Below are 23,076 nucleotides of genomic sequence, written 5' to 3'. Positions count from 1 at the left end.
TCTAAAACATCACTCCTACCACATTCTGAGGGTCAAGCTTGTTACTAAAGCTAGCACAGATTGATGGGGAGGTGAATTAGACTCCAACTCTCATTGGGAGAAGTAGCAAAAAGGTTGCGATTATTTTTACCACAATCATCTACCAAGATTTAACCAGTGTTAACATTTTGCCATAGTTTCATGTGACACAATTAGAAAAAAGGTTTTTATTACAAAACCCAATAAAGACCACCCGAAAATCTAAGTAAATATCATACTTAACAGTGAACTGTTAGTAGTTTTCTTTTTGAGGTAAAGAACCAGTCAGAGGTTCTCTTACGTAGTACTGAAGGTGTTGGCAAAAATAAGACAAAATAAGGAAATAAAAATGATATTGGAAAGAAAGAAGTAACTTTTCATTTTTTGTAGACAATATGGTTGTCTCCTTAGAAAATCCAAGAAACTGTAATCTATTAGCAGCAATAAAATAATTCAGCAATATTGCTGGATAAGATTAACACTAAAATCCAAGAAACTGTATAATCTACTGGAAGCAATAAAATAATTCAGCAATGTTGATGGATACAAGATTAATACTTTAAAATTGGTCCCTAGAACTTTCCAAACAATTGGCTATTTTGTGGTTCTCCTGTTCTCAGGCCTGGCAGATGGTTGCTCCCTTCTTTTTCCTCCTACACCGGCAATTATATTAGGTCTTAGCTGTTGGTGGTTTGACTCCTCACACTCCACTTGGGGGTGGGGACACCAGGTCACCTATACTTGTTGCAGAGTTGTCTGTGGGTGTTTTCCTCTACAGTGGCTCTTTGGTTTTTATGTGGGGAGTCAGAGACTCCCCACATAAAAACCAATGCTGTCTTCATTATTGTCTTCCCAGAATACCTGTAGCTCAATATTGATCCTGTAGCTACCTATTTAGAGCAGTTTCTTTTTCTTGGTCATTTTTTCCTTTTGTATTATGAAATGATTATGGACTTACAGGAAGTTACAAGTAACTGCACATGGAACATGTACCCTTCGCCCCACCTCTCCCAGTGTTAACAACTTGCATAACTAGAACAATATCAGAACCAGGAAACTGGCATATATAATCCACAGCACTTAATCAGATCTCATTCTATACATTCATTCCTTTGTGTCTTAGAGTTTTGTGCAGTTTTAACACACGTACGAGTATAGCTTTGTGTGTAACTGTCACGGCAATCAAAATGCAGATTTGTCTGATCACCACAAAGCTCCCTCATGCTAAACTTTTATAGCCACAACCCCGCCCCCATCCCTAATCTTTGGCAACTGCTGTCCTTCATCTCTAAGATTGTGTTAGTTAAACAATATTATATAAAGAAAATCATACAGAGTGTATCCTTTTCAGACTGGGCTTTTTATACTCAGCACTTTTAACAATCTGAAGATTTTCCATTGTTTATTGGGTTCAATCCCTGGTTGTTCGGGGCACATCCAAGAATCAACCAACGAATGCATAAATAAGTGGAACAACAGAATTGATGTTTCTGTCTCTCCCTCTCCCCCTTTCTCTCTCACTTTCTCTAAAATCAAATAAATAAAAAATAAGCAACAACAAGAAAACCAGAGTGTTTACCAGGAAGCTCTTTGGAGTCCCAGAGGGACTTCATGTTTAGAAGTGGGTTAGGACAAAATCTTGAATTTTCAGAAGCTTTCAGAATGTGCTGTATAACCCCACCCCTTTTGTCCTAATTATTTGTTTAGTAAGCTGCCTAGAAAATAACAGTCTCTCTTTGGGGACAGATATATTTAACAGTCACACTCTCTGACTACACAGAAAGGTGAGTGAAGTACAGTCAGGCAAGCCATCCATCCTTGCAAGTTTCAAGTAATCTGGAAAGCCGGACACAGTCAACAGCAGTGAGACATCCCTTAGAAGGATTGAGAGTCCCATCTGCCAGGAGCGGGTGGAAAGGTCCCACTGCCCATAATGTGCTCTTTCCCAACTCTTAGCTTTCAATAATCCAGGTTTCTTGTAACCAGTCATCTCAGATGCAATTAGTTCCCTCATTAGAAATGCAGGGCCACCAGCAGCTTGGTTTCAGATGGTGCCCTCTGAGAACAAGTGTTTCCCCATGGGCATCTGCCAGTGTCCCACGTGAGTGACATGTGTATCGTGTGTGGCCCATAGAGGGGTGTCTTAAATCTGCACTGGTCCCAGAATCTCGGTTCTGTTCATTGGCACTACGTCTGTGTTCAGAGATTAGAATAGTCCTTCACAGGTGTTATCAGGTTTCAGCCCACCCTCAGGTCCAAGCACTGAGGATCTCTGAATTCAGGATTCCAAAAGGCCAGTGACTTCTTTTTTAGCAGCAGAGAAGCTGAGAGACTACAGGGTCAGGCAGTGGGGCTCCAGTCCTTCTAAGCCCTTTTTGTCTTACCAATTTTAGAGTCCAAACTGACGCACTCTAAAATATTCATCTTAGGCTGGAAAATCATCAGTTTCTACAGGTCAGACAACTGATTTTACAAGAACTTATTAGCAAACTGAAAACTGCATTTTAAAACTCAAAAAGTGTGTTTTCCGTTTATGTTGTCTACCTGTTCCCATAGCCTCCAGCAGGTGAAAATCATAGCAAATATAATTAGTTGTGAAGATTTCAGCACTCAGATATTCAAAGAGTTTAAATTTTAACCCATAACTAGCAGTAAAAAGCAGGAAGTCAGGTTGTACTAACACCTTTTACAGGGCAGCTTCCCCTGACTGGGGAAATCCCTAGCACTGATGATAATATAAGCATATAATATTTTACATCAGTTTTTGTCATACATCTGGAAGCAATAGCCACAAAATAAAAAGCCTTTTTAAAAGTCTCTCTCTCTCTCTCTCTTTTATTTCATTGCAAGTTTACTCAAACCCCGAGCAGCAAATTCAGCACTTCCAGGGTTGCCCGAGATCCCAGCGGGTTATAATACAGGGAGCTGTTGCACCAGTGGAGAGAGTGTTATTACCCACCCTCTCCTTCTTTTCTGATTTATCTTCAGTTTGCTCCAGCCTTAGAACTGACTTAATTTTCCTCCCTCCCACTTGGAGGAGAGATTGATACAAAGATTTACCATTTTGGGTCAACCGTAGCATTTTGGGGGAAATTTTGGGACCTTTCTTTCCCACCTAGAGGAGAGAATGAAACCCACAAACATCAACCAGATTGCGCTTTTTAATTCCTTAACTTTAGCTACCATGGCTAAAGCAGCCAACGGATCTGATGAACCAACTCTCCTAGGGCTGGATCTATCATTTTTAAATTATGTAGGTAGTTTTACCTCACAATGGACATCATTTCAGCAGCTACTTCATACCACAGATGGCTATGTCTCCGCTGGACATCGAAGGTTCATCCTGTGTCTCTTTCATTCTTTCTTTCCCCAAACACCGGTTAAGCCACATTTCAGTGAGTCAGGGTAGTTTTAGGACGTCCTACTTCTGACACCAACTGTCATCCCTAGTTTGGGAATTTGCTAGAACTCACAGCACTCAGCATATAGTTGTACTTATGGATAAGATTTATTGCACCAAAGGGTTACAAAGCAAAATCACAAAAGGTGAAGGGCATATTGGGTGAGTCCAGAGGAAACCAGAAAAAAGCTTTCAAAAGTCACATAGAATGTGCTTAATTCCTCCGGCAATGAGTGGTGGGAACGCATGCAAAATATTTTCTCCATGCTTATTAGAGACTTAGTGCCCAGGGTTGTTACTAGGTGCTGGTCATGTAGGCTGCCCTGAATGTCTGTGATCTTCCAAAGTTCACTGGTTGAAGCGTAATCCACAGTGGAGTGGCATTTGGAGGTGGGGTCTTTGGGAGGTAAATGGATCATAAGGGTGGGAGCCCTGGTGAACAGGATTAGGGCCTGGGATAGTTCATTTTACACATCATTGTGACTGCCTAGGGGTGCCCACATTGACCATTATTTCTGAGTGAGTCTGTAAGAATGTTTCTAGATGAGATCAGCATTTGAACACCTAGACTTAGTAAATTAGATCGCTCTCCCCAGTGTGCATGGGCATCATTATTCAATCCACTGAGGGCCTAAATGCAACAAAAGGGAGAAGGAGGAATTTGCCCATTTTTTTTCCTGCCTCACTGCTTGAGCTGAGATATCTCATTTCATTGTCTTCTGCCCTTGGACTGGGAGGTAGACCACTGGCTTCCCTGGATCTCAGGCTTTTGGATTTGGACTGAATTACACCATTAGTTTTCCTGAGTTTCCAGCTTGCAAATGGCAGCTTGTGGGGCTCCTCCGTCTCTATAATTGCATGAGCCAATTCCTCATAATAAAGCTATTTCCAATATCTTAATAATTTCTATCCGTCTATAAGGCACTAAGGAAAGGAAGAGTTCACAACTCTGAGGCAGATGTCATTCAAAGGTGGTTTTTTTTAAAGATTTTATTTATTTATTTTTAGAGAGGGAAGGGAGGGAGAAAGAGAGAGAGAGAGAGAGAGAGAGAGAGAGAGAGAAACATCAATGTGCCATTGCTGGGGGCCGTGGCCTGCAACCCAGGCATGTACCCTGACTGGGAATCGAACCTGCGACACTTGGGTTTGCAGTCCGAGCTCAATCCACTGAGCTACACCAGCCAGGGCAAAGTTTTAAAATAAAGTCCTATTCCTTTTCCTCAAAATAGTTTAAAGTAATAATTAGATACTATCTGCTCTGGTTTTCCCACCCCCAACCATAGATTTATTTATTTCTATTTCAGAAATTGGAAAGAAAGTCACCCTTGTCTTAGGAGGACCAGAAAAAAAGACGTTTATTCATAGTCAACTTTTGTAGACAGACCTGGCCCTGCGTCTGCAAGAGAAGTTATCTTATTCCTTTCTCTGACAACAGAGACAACAACAGTGCCGGCATACAGTTACAACTTTCCTGTTCTCATCTTGATCATTGAGAAGCAGGCTTCCTCTGCTCCCTCATAAAAACATTACTGTGGATGTAAGAAACATCCAAACCTGCAGATAATTTTTATGAGTTTATTTGAGCCAAACTGACAACAATTGCTGGGAAGCAAGATCTCAGTGGGTTGAGAAAAGCTGTGGGGAATGACAGTGTTACAGCTTTTTTTACAATATATTTTATACATTGCAATCAGAGGAAGAGAGAAGGAGGGTTACATGAGATTCACTGATGGTAGGTTAAGGAGACAGGAGAAAGCAAAGCAGGAAAACTTCTATGGTTGGATAAAGGGTGAAACAGAAAACCTCTTTCACACTGGTGAGTATGGGACAGTTAATGAACATTTACAGCACATAGAGAGGGTATGAGGGGAATAAGATAACAAAGAGGGGTTCTGTGGTCTCGTGTGCTCGTGCAATGTGTATACCTTGAGGGGTCCAGAAAATGGGGATTGCTCTGACATTCCAAGGGTACGTTATCTTAGATGCAAAAGACAATAAATAGGCTCACTTAAGGTAAAGGCTGGCATTTGTCGAGGAAGCTAGGGCCTGTTACATGACTACTACCAGCACTCACTTTTAATTAGGAAGTTTTATGTTCAAGCCATCCCTTGTGGTTACTTTAGGTCTCTGAGTTTTCAGGGCCCACCATGCAGGCCTCCCCTGAGCTTGTCAGGTTTAGTATATGACCCCTTTTTCATTCACATTACAAAATAACCAGCACGCATCACTCTATTTAAAACAAGAAATAAAAATGTCACAAACCACTTTATGCTTTGGTTACTTTCCTTTAGCAACTTAAAACTTGTGGTAACATGCTCTAGGAACATTGGTCACAATTGTCTTCCTTTTTACAGCTCAAGGAAGAATTTGACATGGAAATGGCCAAGAATACCTCTTGAAAAATTCAAGATTTTTCAAAGGTCTGTTTGGAATACTGGAAGAGTGGTGAAAAGAGCCTAGATTTTGTTGGTTTACTGCATGCTTCAAACTTGGCTGTGCTGCTTAGCAGTTATTTCCCCTTGGGCAAAAAATGACCTCAGTTTGTAATCCACCACAGAATGTAATACAAATCTCCCAGGCATAGGGTGGTTATAATGAAAACAGCATATGTAAAATATTTGATTCTGTACCTGGAACAAAGTAGAGGCACAATATATGTAATATTATTCTTACCTTGAAAAAAAAAATGGCCTCTAAAGGCCAGGGGCCATGATGTTCATAGAAGCTTCATTTATATTAATATCCCCACTGTAAAGAGTCCGAATGACATCCACAAATGACCATCAGCAGTAGATTGAAAAAAATGGGGCATATTCATACAATACAATACTATGGAGCATGAACTACTGTACTGCAAAAGCATGGATAAATCTCACCAACATAGTGTTGAATGACACAAAATAATGCATGCTGTATAATTCCACTGAAAGAAAGTTCAAAAGCAGGCAAAATTCATCTATGACAACAGAGGTCAGAAGTGGTAATTTTTGGGGAGGGAGGATGGATTGGAAAGAAGAGAGAGGGAGCCTGCTGGGGTGCTGGAAATGTTCTGTCTTCAGCTGCATGGTGGTGGTTACACAGGGTTAAATGTATGTGAAAATTCACCAGATCATGCACTTAAGATTTGTACATTTTACATGTAACTTATTTACATGTGTATGTGTATAAATAATGCCAATTAAAAACCTGTCCCTTTTGCCCCAGAAGCTGGATTTATATCAATATCAAGTTCATTGTTAGGAGAGTATCCAGCTCTGAATATGACATGCCAATAGCTGGCCATCTTGCAGGCTGCGGTCAGTCCATCCCTTGTCAGTGGCCCCATTTTTGAGCCGCCCTGGAGCTGACAGGCATATTATAAGGGTCATGCACCGTCATCATTGACAGCTGGAGATGCCATCACATGCCACCGGCAGCAAAGCACTGGGAAAATCAGGCAGTGGACTGTGCTCCCCACCCTTAGGCTGTGAGGCACAAGCCCCTGCAATGGAAGGATTAAAAAGCCTCTCAATTTAAAAAGACAGGGGGAGGGGAGGGGCATGTGGGCTGCACAATTTATAAATAGACATTGCCAGTGGCTGCCTTCTGGTGAAGGGGTTGTTTAGTAAATCTTTCTCCGTTAAGGATCCCATTATCGGAGACCATTTGAAAATACCAGTTAGTTTCAGATTTTGGAGATCCTAGGTTTCATCAAACTAGCTGAGTTTGATGACATTTCCCTCTGCCAGATTTAGGGGCAGGCCCTGGATATTTTTAATCACCTTTACATGGAGCATAAAGATGATGATGATGATGATGATGATGTGACTTTTGCCAAATGGATGAGCAGCTTCTGGGGTCACAGCTGGATGAAGGAGGAAGAGAGAGGACTCCGGGATCGCCACAGATCACAAGATACCAGTTACAGGAAAGCTTCCCTGCCCTGCCCAGTGAGTTGTTATCATGGAACAGGGGAGAGATGACCTGGGGGAGGGGGGGTTCAGATCATTTGAAGAGTCCTTTGGTATAAAGTTTTATTTGGTTGAAAATCAGTACTTCCAAATCTTTTATATATATATATATATCTACAAAAATACCTTTTATCATTTTGTCTGGTCCTCTGAGGGACCTAGTTTTCTCCTGTTAGGTAATGATTTCTTCATTTTTAGCAACCTAAGGTATCTGTAACTTCTATTCAGAGCTCCTGATAAACCCGAGATAATCCTACTGAGTGACAACATAATTCAAGTCAAAGGAAGAAAGTTGATGTTATAGTTAGTCTATGTAGCATTGGTATGGATCAATGTATGATTTCCAACAGTCTTTTTTTTTTACTGATTTTAGACAGGAAGAGAGAGAGAGAGAGATTTTTGTTCCACTTATTTACTGCTTGATTCTTGTGTGTGGCCTGACCTAGGATCAAACTCTCAACCTTGACATATTTAGAGGATGCTTAACCACCTGAGCTACCTGGCCAGGGCTTCAATAGCCTTTCTGAAATAATGAAAATAGCTTCATTATTTGGTGACTTATAAAAAACTGGGGATTCCAGGCAATAAATCACCCCCTTTGATAAATCTGATACACTTTTTCTTCTGGTTCCCATTTGGTTTCCTGATGGGAGGGGAAGCCCAAATTCTCCCATCCTCAACACTACTTTCCCATGTCTCAGAAGAACGCCCAGTGTCTAGGGAGTAAGATGTGAACAGGAAAGCTCCTGAGAGGGAGATGGGTGGGCCTGATGAGGTGTGTGCTCACCAGCAGGTACTGGCAGGGTTCTCTCTGCTCAGCTCAGCTGTGGTGGTAGAAGACTCCGCAATGGACACGAATGTCCTCTGCTTCACTATGTGGGGTATTTCATGGTGTTACTATAGCTTTTCTTTTTTGTAAGTCACTTAGAATTCCAGTTACCAGAGAATCCTTCTCCAGCCCCAGAACCAAGTGAGTTTTGGGGTAATGTTTTTTATTTATTTTATTTTATTTTGTTTTGTTTTGCTTTGCTTTGCTTTGCTTTATTTTATTTTATTTTACTTTATTTTACTTTTAGCTCCAGAGTTCTCAGATGCATAATGCCTGTGAAGTATGTTAAAATGTGGAAGGCAGCTTCTTTGATTCCCAGTGATCAGCAAGGTAGAGGAATGAGACTTCTTTTTTTTCTTTTTAAATATTTTATTTATTTATTTTTAGAGGGGAAGGGAGGGAGAAAGAGAGGGAGAGAAATATCAATGTGTGGTTGCCTCTTGAGCACCTGGTACTGGGGACCTGCCTGCAGCCCAGGCAAGTGTCCTGACTGAGAATTGAACCTTTGGTTTGCAGGCTGGTGCTCAGTCCACTGAAACACACCAGCTAGAGCAGGAATAAGACTTCTTTGACACACATATATTTGAAAATAGATGTCTTATCAAATGTATGCTTAAGGACAAAAGGCATGTTTTAACACCTCTTTGAGCTTCAGGCTCCTTAAGTGGAAAAGAGATTGGACTGGATGATCTCTGAGAGCCCTTTTGGCTCAACTTTCTGTGATCCTGTTATAAAACAAACACCTGCTTATCACACTCTCATTTTAATCTCTATGTTCCACATCAAGTGAGGTATTCATAATGTGTGAGCCAGGGGTGTGATTAGTTTCCAGTTTCCAGGGAGAAACAAAGAGGAAAAAAAATGTGATTTACTATTTATCCCAATGGCTTTTTGGAGTCACAGAAAATACTAAAACAAAGGAAGATATGTGACATAAACTATAATTTCTTAAATAAATTTTACTGCCTGTTAGACTTTAAAAAATGAGATAATCTATTTTATTTAGAGAATGAAATTTTAGGCTGCATTTTTTTTTGCTTTAAGCTTATAAGGGAATAGTGGAATTTTTTATCTATCATTTTGCACCATTTTGACATGGTGCCCATACATTTTTTTCAGCTCGTACTCGTTTGGGGCATTTGCCTGAATGAACCTGTTCAGATTATCTGAGTCAGTAATGAATTCCACAGTCATCAGACCAACATGCAGAAAGCATGTTTTCGTTTAAGGAGATGAGGCATGGAGCAAAATGACGACCTGACTGAACAGAACAGAGAGAGGGGACCCAGGGCAGTGTGGCCAGGGTCCTGGGAGACAGGGAGTCTGACTCTTTATCTTTCTTCACATAGTAACATATATTTGTGAAGTGAATCTGTACTTGGATACTTAAATTTTCCTAACTCTAAGATGTGTTCAGATTGTCCTTATATTAGTGATATGAGAACAATCAGGATTTAATTTTTGTGTTTTGCTTTGACGTCAATAAAAATAACTTAAGAAAAGCTTACCCTTTGCCCACCTGGCTTCTTCTCTCCCCACTGCTGCAGTCTAAGGCTCTGCCGTCTCATTGCCTGTTAACAACCACATCAGTGTTACAGTCCATGCATCTGAGAGGAGAGTTTCCTGCTTCTTTCCTATTTGAATCTAACAGGGCTTTCAGCCTCATGACTTTTGCAAAAACATAGCAATGGAGCATTAATTTACTGCACGTGTTTATTGAACACCTACCATGTGTCATGCATTGTGCAAGGCACAATAGGATTATAGAGTAAAAGAAGACATAGGAGGTCTCCATACTTGTGGAACTTCCCTTCTAGCAGAAAATACAAATTTGGCAGAAAGAACAAGGTATGACAAAGGGTCAAGTCTAGTCCTTCTCCGAGAAGACTACTTTCAGCCAGACTCATTATAACCTGTGATTGCTGATTTAAAGTGATTAAAAACTCAACTTAATTGTCTTGATTGTCCTTGGTGAAAAAGAAAGTGATGTGACTGCTCTCATTACTGAACTCAGCTGCTCTCTCCTCCATCATCACATGGATACAAACTTGAAGTGAAGCAGTTTCCATATCACTTATTTACCCCACTCACTGAAAGTGGAGTTTTAATCCTTTGTCTATTCAGCTTTCTAGCCATCTTCTCTTTCAGCTTACGGTTTTCTTAACATTGTTCTGTATAGTTTGGGAGGGAGGGAGAATAAGCTAAATGAAAGACTCTTCGAGGAGGCAGTGAGTTCACTGGCCTAGGGCTCTGTTTGCTCTGAATGGACTTTCTCAGTTCTCCTTCTATGTGCCAAGGTGGAGGATACAAAGTAAGCCTCTACCTACCTGCACCCAAGGATTTTTTATTTGCTTTTTTCATTCTTAAAAATCATCTGTTCCCCATGGTATAGTTTCTCTTCATATCCTCAATTTCAAGCACAAAATAATTTTAATCTTTATTTTTATTTCTGACTGACCTGAGGGTGGTACACACTCTCAATCATAGTATCTGACTACAGGGGTGGTTCCCTGTGGTTGCTCCCCATAGGGCTGAGGTGGGGCATGGCCCCTGAGGGGATTTCTCACAAACCCAAGAGGTAATTAGGTTTCTATGAGGACAGGAGGACAGGGCTCTGTCAGAGGGGATTGTGCCCTTATAAGAAGGATACCAGTAAGCTTGTTCTGTCTCTCCCTTCATATACATGCACCAAGGAAAGACCAAACGAGCACATAGAAAGAATGTAGCCATATTTGAGCCAGGAAGAGGGCTTTCACCAGGAGCTGAATTGGCCATCACCTTGATCTTGAACTTCCCAGTCCTCCAGAATTGTGAGAAATAAATTTCTATTGTGTAAGCCACCCAGTCCAGTCCATGGTATTTTGTTACAGCAGCCTGAGTTGACTAAGACATGTTCACACCAAGAATAATGATCACTGGACAGTGGGGACCTAGTAGGAAAAAATGTTGCTATACCGAATCGGATTTAAAGGCATTTGGGGTGATGATCTCAGTGGCGTGTGGTTTGGATGAGCTGAGTTTGGCTACTTCAGTTTCTGAATGAGTGAGACAAGTCCTTGAATCATCCCAAGGAGAAGGTTGGGGCCTCACAAGGTCCAAAAGTTTTTCTTACACCTCTCCTTCGTTCACCTTTTTGTGGTGTAGGACTGGGTCCTCATGGTGGCTTCCCACGGACTCATTGGGGCCACATGACAGAGCAGGGCCCACTTATTTCCCCAGTTGAAAGGTTAATAGTTTAAATTATCCTTCAGTTTCCCTAAAGGATGTTCAGTGGATGGTACTGACCTTATCTTTATTATTTCTAAAAGAGCTACCTACCAGTTTGTGTATTTTTTCCTAATGCTGTTTCCATATGTTGACTAATTTACATCCAGCCCTTTTGGCTCTGATGATATCATTAGACAATGTTATATATTATGCCTCACATAAAATTCTTATTTAATACAATTCTTAAAGACCTACAAATTATTATCATTATTTTTGTAGTAGTATTCTGCTATGTCTGGTATGTTATTGAAAGTTATGTTCACAGGCACTTTCATGTAGAACTAGTATGACATTTTTGCTGCAGTTCAAGAAAAAAGTTTAGAATTATTCATCCAAGAAAGAGATGTTTCATGCGTAGGCAGGACACTTTATTTCTCCAGTAACATCACTAGTCACACAAATCTTAGGCCAGCTAAGATTCAGTTTCCTCATCTGTAAAAGGGGAAGAACAACCTCCTTGTAGGATTTCCTCTGATATTAGAGTTCAAGGTCATTGTCCCCAGAGTGCCTGGTACACACTGTACAGTAAGACTCAACATGGGTCTTATTATCCCGGCACCTGGTTGTTTCTCATCCTGTTGTCGTGGGTGGCTCAGGTGCTGCGTTTACTCAGAGGGCAGGAGGGGCACAGTAGAAGGATGATAGCGATGAAAGCCAGGATAAAGAACATGAGCAGTTAAGCTCTGAAGTGAAGATATTACAAAACCAATATTTTTAAAATGAGAACTTGGGGTCAGAGAGTGCACAGGATTTCTGGGACCACAGTGGAAACAGCTAAGCTATTTAGTGGACTCACTGCAATGCAAGTCAGGGGCCCGGAGTAGTTATTGCTGCAAAAGTCAGTGCCTGCCGCAGGCTCTGTAGCTGGGGCCCCCCGGGAGCTCAGCCGGTGAGATCAGAGTGTGGGGGATCCCACCCCAAGTGACAAAGCCTACCTGACAGTGTGGGAAGTAGACCTAGAAGCTCAGTCCATGACTGTGGAGGAGCCAAGCACATACTTGGTAAAAATAAGTTATGTAGGGTGTCAATTCATGTCTTTGTGGGGAAATTATATTGGAAAGGCACATAAAATTCCCAAAGTAGAGCTTTCACAAGTAACATTTTTAAAAGTGGGAGCTTCACCCTATAATCAATGAGAGTGCTCTTTTAAACTTGTTTCTCACAAAGTCCCCCACCAAAACCAACAAACTAGAAATCCCACCTGCTCTAAGGAGATAGTAAACATATTTATATTGTGATGGAAACATTTCAATTCTTTTCAGGCCTCTCCGTGGTACAGGAAATCTGTATTTTACTCCCAGTCTCAAATTTTAAAATTTTGTTTAAAAATTCTGTTGTTGCAAGAACAGTTAACCTGGGATCCAGCCTCTTAGCAGATTTTTAAGTATATAATACAGTATTGTTATCAATAAGCACGATGCTGTACAGCAGGTCTCCGGAACCTACTCACCTTGCATAACTGAATTTTATATCCACTGATTAGCAACTTTCCACTTCCTCTCCTCTTAGCCCCTGGCAACCACCATTCTATTTTTTTTTGTTTTTGTTTCTATAAGTTTGACTATTTTTAGATCCCTCATGTAAGTGGAATCATGCAGTATTTGCCCTTCTGTGTCTCAGTCTCAAATTTTTAAACATTATCATTTTTCCTGATAATTAATACATAATCACTGTAGAAAACTTGAAAAATACCAAAAAGGAGAAGAAAACAAACAATCTCACATCACAGAGAAAAGTATTGGTCATAGTTTGGTGTATTTCAAGACTACCCATCTTGTGATAGCACCCCCCTTCAGCCCTTCAGCACCTCCCTATTCCAGCCCTCTCTCTGCTCTTGGGCCCCGGGCTCTCTGCCCGCCGTGCCCCCCGCCCCCCAGGCCTCTCCTCCTTGGAACCACAGGCCTGTCCTGTGACAGGGCCTTGGACATACGGTGTTCATCCTTGGGCAGGAAGAGGTCCCTATTCTCTCATTAACCCTGCTCATCCTTCAGATTGTTGCTCAGTCATCACACCTATGAAGGAGTCTCCCACTACCCCTCCTAGCTGTCCCAACGCCCACCTAAACAGACACAGTTTTACCGTTACACCCTCTCTTCACACCTGGAACCTGTGTAATGTTGGCCACAGCAGTAAGCGCATGCCCTGCTTGTTTCATGTCTATCTCCTGTGCACACAGAAGCTCCCAGATGGGCCCACTCTGCCTGTTTTGCTCCCCAACTTGTTCACAGCACCAAGTACCATAAATGGGCGTATAAATACAGATTTGCAATACCACATGTATTGTAGCAGCTTGACCAATCTTCAACCATATTTCCAGTTATTGTTTGACAGTAAGTTTCTAGATGTGTATTAGTTTGTTTGGGCTGCCGTAACAAAATACTGTAGACTAGGGAGCTTAAACAATAGAAATTTATTTTCTCACAGATCTGGAGGTTGGAAGTCCAAGATCAAGGAGTAGGCAGACTTGGCTTCTGCCAAGGGCTCTCTCCTTGGCTTGTAGATGGCCTCCTTCCTGGTGGGTCCTCACGTTCTTTTCCCTCTGTGTTAACAGATCCCTGGTATTGCTCTGTGGGTCCAAATTTCCTTTTCTATTAGGACACCACTCAGACTTGATTAGGGCCCACACTAATGGCCTCATTTTACCTTAATCTTCAAAGGTTCTGTCTCCAAAGGCAGTCACATTCTGAGTTACTCACCCAGGGCTTCAATACATGAATTGGAGAGGTGGGGCACAGTTCAGCCCAGAGCAACACTCAACAGATGGACCCAGGAAGGGGAATATTTGGAGCCTCCTGACAGGTTTTGAGAACAGCTTTCTAGGAAGGTGTGTGCACTTCTAGTCCTTTCCGCCAGGAATGGCAGACCTGTCTCCCTCTACTCTTGCTGCTGTTTGTATTATTAACAAACTTTTTTTTTTTTTGCTAACCTGAAAGGCAAAATTATTCATTATTTCATTTTATATAACTTTGCTAAAAAGCATAAACAATTTTTACCATTTGGTATTTTTTAAAATTCTTTATAGATTTAGTAAGCTCATGCTGTGAACAAGGCAAGGTGCTGCAGAGCACTGGGATTCCCGCAGAGACCGAGACATAGCCCTTGAGTCATGGATAATATGAGCCAATGGAGAAGAGAGACATGTAGCAAAATTACCCAAATTACTGATTACAGTTGTGATAAGTATCGTGAAGGAGACGTGTGAGGTCCTAGGAGAACTTCTAACCGAGACCTGAACCAATCAGGGTGGTGGGACAGGTTTAAAACCATCCCCAGACTGGGGATGTGCAGTTTCGGTGGTGACTGAAGGAAGTTTAGCTATTGGTGAAGTAGAGGTAGTGGACAAGGTCAAAGTCAGAAAGATCAGAGGGCCCTGGCTGGTGTGGCTCATGGACTGAGCACCGACCTATGAACAGAAAAGTTGCTGATTCAATTCCCAGCAGGGCACATTTCTGGGTTCCAGGCCAGGTCCCCAGCTGGGAGAGTGCAAGAAACAGCTCATCAATGTTTCTCTCACACATCAGTGTTTCTCTCCCTCTCTTTCTCCCTCCCTTCACCTCTCTCTAAAAATAAATAAATAGAATCTTTTTTAAAAAAAGAAAAATCAGAGGGAAACCAAGAGGGTACAGTGGTAGAGGGTGAGGGAAAGAGTGTTTCCAGAAGGGCCCTCAGGGCAACTGGGTAGAATGCTACTTAATTAAGACCAAAATGTGCACAGAACCTGGCAACATTGTAGCCGATATCATGACCAAAGTTAGTTGTGGGTGGAAAAGCTAGGCTGGCGTGGGTTGGGGAGTGAGAGAGATTGAGAAAGCAAGAGTCACAGTTCTTTCAAGAAGTTTGATTTCTCTGAACCGTTTCTCCTTTGATCATTTTTCAATGTAACACTGATGTCATTTTAACACTGATGTAACACTGTAACACTGATCAATGTAACACTGGTCATTTTAACACCGATGTCATTGCATTCCATGACTTCTGTCTTTCTCTGTGTATGTGAGATACACTGCATATTGTCAGGGTGTTATTAAACATTAGTATAACATGTAGCACATGTTTTTGGTTTGTATCAATTACTTTAAGTTGTTTTAGATGCATATTAGCTTTATTTTTACATAGTTAAATTATTTTTTCCTGATGACTTCTTCCATTGCTCTTCTGCTCAGAAATTCCTTCTTTGTATAGAAATCACACATTAATTTTTATATTATGTATTTAATAAAGAAATTTCATGTCATTTATTTATTTTTAGAGCAGTGAGGTGAGGAAGAGAGGGAAAGAGACATCCATCTGATGTTCCACTCACTTTTGAGTGGGACCCACTCATTGGTGGATTCTTGTATGTGCCCTGACCACAGATCAAACCTGCACCTGCACAAATGATACTCTAACCAACTGACTACCCTGCCAGGGCTTTTTAAAAAATATTATTTGTTAAACATTTATGGCTTCATTAAACTTATTTGATAACTTTGTGCTTTTACAATTGCAGTTCAAGGCTTGGGATGATTTATTATATTGCCCTAATGGTGGGTGGAGGAGCAACCTAAGTAACCTTGGGATGTTCTACTTAATGTTTTAATCCATTGATTCCACTGCTTCATTGCAGCAGAAAGGTCCTGATGATGAAAAAGATAAAATTTCAGTTTAGCGTGGTATTTGTTTAGTTAATAATTTATGGATATTCTGTCTCTGTGCTAATATCATACAGCCTCTTTATACTGTAAACATTTTTATTCTACATTTCCAGTTTCCTGTGCTTCCCAGAGCCTCATCATCTGACAGCCATCCCAGAAGGCATTCTCACGAGGACCAGGGGTTTCGCTGTCATACCCACGTGAGGGATTACAGGAAAAGTTCAGGGGACGGGTCACTCAGGGTGCCATTGGAATCGAAAGGGAGATCCCATTCCAAAATGCAGGCATTTTCAGAGTCCTTCGAACAGCAACTGTGCTTCAGAACCAAACGCTCTGTCTCTTTGGTATGTAACAGAGTCACTGAATATTTAAGCCACTTCAGAACAGGAAACCCAAAGGGCTCCTCCTGCCCAAACTGGAGGAGAACAAATCCCACTTCTTCTTTCATAGCTTGGTGTTGAGATCTTTGAAAAACTGACACTCAGTTTTACATAGCCCAGATGTACATAAAAATTTATTATTATTATTTTTACTGAAGGTGCCTGGTGTGGGAAGGATTCCTGGAGGACCATTAGTGGAATGTTTTTGTTATGGAGGTGCTCTAGTTCTTTGAGATCACTTCCTTCACCTTTAGACTAACTAAATCATTGTGACTCACTCTCCTTTCACTATCCAGAGATGAGAAAAACTGCTCCTGCTGGTCTGGTGCAGTATTTAATCCGGCAGCAAGTAGTCTGTGATGGTGTCATGTTCCCCGGGACTTTAAAAAGGCAGGTCGAGGGAGCTCTCTAGACACTACCTGGTAAGCAGGTGTGGTCCAGGTGTTCACACTGGCCTTGCGGGAGGATCAGTAGAGCACAAGGGAGACCAGCATGGAAATAGTGTTAGAAGCTCCACTGATGATGCCAAACTTGATAAAGTGATAAACTAGATCAGTTAATTTGGAGGTGCAATTAATTTGGGTCACAACACTCACTGAGTGGCCTTAAGCAAATACTTCTTTTTTTGTGGTCCTTGGTGTTTGTTTTATTTCACAAAACAGCAATAATATGTTCTGCTATATGGTAGAACAAATGAGTGAACCCAGGTGCATTACCACCTGGGTCTTGAGCTATGCTCTGTGCACAGGGGAAGACACTCAGGTGCTTCCTACTCCTTGTCCATCTGAGCCCAGCGCTTTCTGCCCAGCAGACATGGCTGGTGGGACTGTTACTGTATGTCTTTGCCTCACTTTTTTTCAGTGACCCTGTGTGTCGGTGCTCTCCCTTTAGTAAGCTGCTTTTTTCACCAGATTGTAAGAGGAATACGGAAGGAAGAATAGTAAACTGCTCTCACTTCAAGAGTCCCTGTTTTGTCCTTTCTTTATACTGTTGCTTTTTAAAAAATATGGTTTCAGATTTAGAGCAATGTTACAAGAATTGTACAAAGAATACACCCTTCATCTAGATTCCCTCTAAATGTAACCATAAGTCATGTTTACCTATACCCTCTCCTTCCCATCCCTGAACAAGGGCACAGGAACATCCTCTTAGCTGAACACAATACGGTAATGAAACTCAGGAAATTACCACCAGTGTAATCCTTTTGTATCTAATCTATTGATCTTATTCATGTTTTGCCTGTTATCCCGATAAATTCTTTATGAGAGATTCTAGATCATGTGTTGCAAACAACTCATTCTCTTCCATCTATTTTATTTTATTTATTTTTTCTTCCATCTATTTTATTCTGAAGCAGTTCCTCAGTCTTCACTTGTCTTTTCCAACACTGTCATCTAAAGAGTACAAGGCGGTTATTTTTTAGAATAACGTTCAATTTGGGGTTACCCAATATTTCCTCAAAATTAGATTCAGATTATGAAACTTTGGCAAGGATAAAACAGAAATGAAAGAATTCCTGTTTTAAAACTACATGTTGCCCTGGCTGGTGTGGAGCGTCCTCCCGTGAACCCAAAGATCACAGTTTTGGTCCCCGGTAGAGGCACAGACAGGAAGCAAGCGACCAATGTTTCTCTCTCACGTCAATGTTTCTCTTCTCTCTCTCTCAAAGCAATGAAAAGAAAATGTCTTCAGGTGAGGATTAAAAACAAATAAACAAAAGAAACCCTACATTTTAAATGACTAATTATATTCATTCAGGAAATCTACCTGCTTTAAACTCTTCCTAGAACAGCCCTGGCCAGTGTGGCTCAGTGGGCTGAGTGCTGCTGGCCTGCATGTGAGACGTCCTTCTCTCCCTCTTTTTTCCTCTCTCTCAGAATAAATAGAATCTTAATTTTTTTTTCTGAGACAAGGTAGGGTATACACATACATATACTTAAAAAACAATTTAATCAAAACACTTCTTTGTTGATTCTAATGGCCTCAAAACTTTTTAAAATAATGACACATAATCTCATATAACTACTTATGTGAAATCATTTGCTAATATTATAAACCTTAAAAGTATGTAAATGTGAAATCAGTTTTTATTGAAAGATGTTTATCACATTATTCCTAAAATATAACATGCTGTTCCATTCGTTTCCCAAGTTATTCCTTTAAAAAAAAAGATTTTATTTACTTTTAGAGAGATGGGAAGATTGGGAAAAAGAGAGGGAGAGAAACATCAATTTGTGGCTGCCTCTCACACACCCACAACTGGGGACCTGGCTCTCAACCCAGGCATATGCCTAGGCTGGGAATTGAACTCATGACCCTTCAGTTTACAGGCTGGCACTCAATCCATGAAGCCATACTAGCCAGGGCCCAAGTTCTTCTTTTTGAATGCCAAGATAACCAAGGCATCATTTTCAGCATTTTTTTTTACTTCAGGATTTTTTCCATAGGTATATACTATAATAGATAGAAACCTGCTAGAAATTTACAAAATTATTAAAAGTTTTCATATGATAACAATATTTATAGTAAATAATTTTAAATATGTTATTTTATATCAGTTTTTAAATAAAGTTAATCTCAATGAAAATTAAAATTCAGAACAGATATACAGATACTTTAAAATATTTTTTAATTTCACAAGCAACACAATTTTCTAAAGCTAACTACATTAAAGAGTGTGATTTGCTGGTGAATTTAAAAATGATATTATCTTTTGTTTGGGGGCCAAGTGCAAACAAACATGTAGATTTAAATTTTTATCTTTTAGCATCCAAAAGAACCAGATCGACTGCTTTTGTAGTTGATCATGGGCAATAACACTGAATTCTTTCATTTTGATGTTGAAAACCGCAATTGGCTTATGCTGATCATTTTCACATTTTATTTCTAAATGGCTAAGATAAGAAAAGTACTTCAGGTCATTATTTATGAGCATTTCTCAGTCTTTACCCCCAATAAGGAAAAAACCAAGTTGGAAATAATCATCACTGTATTTTTTATACTAATTTTAAGTATTGGAGACATTCATGACTGCTACATATAAATTTTGAACAGGCTGATGGACCTAATACAATTGCTGGATCTAATGAAAATAATCTGGAGGCACATTTATAGAGGTAGCACAAATTTTAAGTTCCTCTTCATTTGAATCTCAGCTTTGGCATTTGCCTTGCTTTCTGAGTTTGACTACTGGACCATTACAGGGTGCAGGGAAACAATCTAGGTGCTGTGTGAAAGCAGTTTAACCCTGCGGAGGAAGTGACTGACACCCCTGCAGCGCTGAGTCATGCCCTGCTCATCTGACCGCCACTCGGCCCGGTGTAAGTTCACTTGATAGGCTTTCCCGGGTTCCCCAGCATTTCCAGATCGAACTGAGGAGAACAATGATTTTCTTTCTTCACTCTGAAAAAAGAGAAGTGTAAATAGATGGCATCCACCACATTTATCGGTGCCACTTTTTGTTGCTGATAACTCCTTTGAAAGGCACTGCCTGGCCTGGAACCTAAAGAAGCAGCCCCTTCACCTCCAGGCCCCAGACTACCATCCTGTTTCCTCTCATTATCGCACTTACCGCTATTTGCTTCTTATTCCCTTGTTCCCTGTTAGGCTTTTGATTAATTGTCTGTCTCCCTCCACCTAGGTGTAAAATGTAGGAGGTTGGGTCTCTGTAGTTAGTCTGGTAGCTCCTCATTCTAATGCATACAGACCCCTGGGCAACCTGTTGGGGACTGTTAGTGGGTTTGGATGTTATTTTGACACTTCAGTCATCATGTTACAGAACAGACAAGGGGGGGCCTGGGACAATATACTATTATTGAAAGAAGGCCCCGGGTCCGTTATGCCCGCCGCCCGAGGAAAGACATCTCTCAATGCCAGAGATTTGTGAAAAGGAAAGGAAATGTTTATTTAATGCTATACAAACTTAAAGTAGTGACCTAATGTCTTTACCAAAAATCCTAAAGTCCCTAAAAACACCCACAAACAGACACAGTCCTTCCTTCCTTCCCCCTTTGCCCAGTCCAGAGTACCGTATCTCAGGAAAGGAAATAGAAGTCCATGGCTCAGGCAGTCCTCTGGTTCTTAGTTAGTCCTCCACCTCGACTGGGAGACCTCCCTGGGTACCCGGCACCCTCGGCTGAGTCGCTGGGATCTCTGCTAAAACCAGGTGGTGGTTCCCCTTCTAAAGCTGTGGGGGTCCCCGCTCTGTCCAGGCCTCGTGGTTCTCTCCCTCAGGGCTGCGGGAAGGGGAGAGTCCCCACTCTGCCAAAGCCGCGTGGTTCTCTCTCTCTGGGCTGCACATGGCTCTCCTTCCTAAAGCAGCATGGTTCTCTCTCTTAATGGCTGAGGTTCTCCCTATTCTGCTAAAGCCGCATGGTTCTCTCCCTCAGGGCTGCACATGGCTCTCTCTCTCAGGGCTGCGCATGGTTCTCTCTGGGATGCAGGAGTCTCCACTCCCTCAAAGCCGCGTGGTTCTCTCTCAATGGCCGCCAAGTCTCGGTTTTTAAATCCCCGCGGCCAATCTTCCTCTGCAGCCTCATTTCCGACTCCTCCCACACTCTGCTTCACTTGCCAGAATTCATATCCTTCCAGCTTTACTGGGCTGCCATCTTGAGTCTGGGCAGGTGTGGCCCCATGTCCTGGAACCAATCTTCTCTGAGCTCCCACGCAGGTGCTGTAGCTTGGGGGATCTACCCCCAGTCACGTCTTGGTGGGAAAGTTACTTCCATTCCCCTGGCTCAGAGATGATCACAGCTATTTAACATATCTAAGCGACCAGCCAAAGGCTATAGATATGTTAAATGACCACGCCAGAGGGTAGCTGCAAGGCTGTTGCTATGCAAAACAGATCTCAATGGCCCTGCTCCATTTGTCCCTTCCCCCAACCCACACCCTGGGTGGGGGGGGATGGAGACATCTTAAAATCTCCTGGACACCTTAAGTTCTGGACCCCATTTCAAATGCCCATTTGGGGTCCCCCCTCTTGGCTGCACCCTGTAACAATCACAGAGTCCTCACATTAAAACCAGCGCAAACCCTACTGTTAATATAATTTAAGGGAGTGGACACAGCAAGGTTAGAATCATTGCATGCATGATTCACTTAGCACATTCCTTAAAAAAAAAAAAAGAAGCACCAGGAGACTGTAATTTTATCGTGTTGTGAAATCACATCCCCCGTGTGTCACAGGTAGTCAGTCACGTGCAGGATGAGTTTCCTCCATAGACACCTCCCACCCCCCTTTTCATTTATTTTTTATTTATGACTAAAACCCTTAGTGCCATCCTTAGGCTTATGCTAATTTATTATAAGAAACTAAGATGTGGAAGTCTGCTCAATGATCAGGCCTTTCTTCATTTGTGGTAATTAAGTGAAATGCAAAAGGTTGTCAGCTGTTGGCATATTTTTATGCTTTTCTGATCCTTCTCTTCCAGGGCCCTGAAAACAGAAAGGAGAAAAATGAAAGAGAATGCCTGCGGTTGGAGATAAGATCCAGCAAGAAAGCGGAGGAAAGAAGGAGCTCTAGGAAGGAAGAACACGGAGAAGCATACACAGCTCCTCTCTTTGAAAAAGGACCCAAATAGTGCTTCATTCCCACACAGTGCCACTGTGTGTTCTGAGCGCAGCTTACCGTGGTTTGGGGTGGCAGCTGTGGAAGACTGTCTGCAGATGCTCAGTGATGGAGGTGGTGCGTCTGCTCCTCAAGAAGACTCGCATCCCAGTCCAACTGCTTCTGGCATCTGAGTAGAGAATTTGATCTGCTCTGTTGCTCTTTTATGGGAATAAGAAGAATAAAACATATTTTAATACATTAAAGTACTTGAAAATGTAAAGAAAGATATTTAAAGAGCCACCCACACATCTTTACCAACCCCTCTTCCACATCAGAATCGCAAAAATCTTAAATAACGTCATTAATGTGACTCTAAGCATACATCCTCATTAGAAGTAATTATGTAAGTATGCCTAATGGCCGGCGTTTAATGAGAATGGTCATTAACATGCCAAGTATTAAACCGAGGTCTTTAATGCATTACCTAAAACAGTCCTCACCACTCGAAGGCGGGGCCTATTCTCTTCCCTTGCTGGCTGAGGAAACAAATGTTTGGAAAAATTCAGGGCCTCACAGCTGTGGGCAGCGTTAGGGCCAGAGCCCCGTCCATTCCGGCCTGCTCCTAACCTGGGCGGGGCCTCGTTTTCCCTCAGCCGCGGGTCCTGACTGAGTGTGTGGGTGACGTGTGGGAAGGAGCAGTGTGGGGAAAGCAAGATTGGAAGCAGGTTACCATTTCGATTGCATGGGTGGAGACGAATTCTCTGAGGTCTGCTTCATGCTCTTGGTTATAACTTTATGAGTCCCTATTCTTTTGCATTTATTTATTAACTTTTATTGAAATATAATTGACATATAACATTGTATTAGTTTCAGGTGTGTCACATAATGATTTGATATTTGTGTATATTGTGAAATGACCACCGCAATAAGGCTAGTTAACACCCATCACCACAGTTACTATTTTTTTTCTTGTGATGAGAACTTAGATAATCTCTCTTAGCAATGTTCAAATATACCAGATAGTCACTGCATTGTATATTCCATCTC

At 41.5% G+C, this 23,076-nt stretch overlaps 1 protein-coding gene across 1 annotated transcript; it reads left to right on the top strand.

The window, feature by feature from the left end:
• The first annotated feature begins 7,052 nt into the window (after positions 1-7,052).
• LNP1 (leukemia NUP98 fusion partner 1) lies at positions 7,053-22,852 on the top strand. Its single transcript, XM_045851811.1, has 3 exons — positions 7,053-7,347; positions 16,212-16,442; positions 21,911-22,852. The coding sequence occupies exons 1-3, from the start codon at positions 7,186-7,188 to the stop codon at positions 22,058-22,060; spliced, it is 543 nt and encodes a 180-aa protein (XP_045707767.1). The 5' UTR covers positions 7,053-7,185; the 3' UTR covers positions 22,061-22,852.
• Positions 22,853-23,076: the final 224 nt, after the last annotated feature.

This window comes from Phyllostomus hastatus, unplaced genomic scaffold (genome assembly GCF_019186645.2).
Source record: "Phyllostomus hastatus isolate PE091 unplaced genomic scaffold, TTU_PhHast_1.1 phas_contig_86, whole genome shotgun sequence".
Classification (NCBI taxonomy): domain Eukaryota; kingdom Metazoa; phylum Chordata; class Mammalia; order Chiroptera; family Phyllostomidae; genus Phyllostomus; species Phyllostomus hastatus.
The sequence above is the reverse complement of the archived record's forward strand: the minus strand, read 5'-3'. Positions and strand labels throughout refer to the sequence as shown.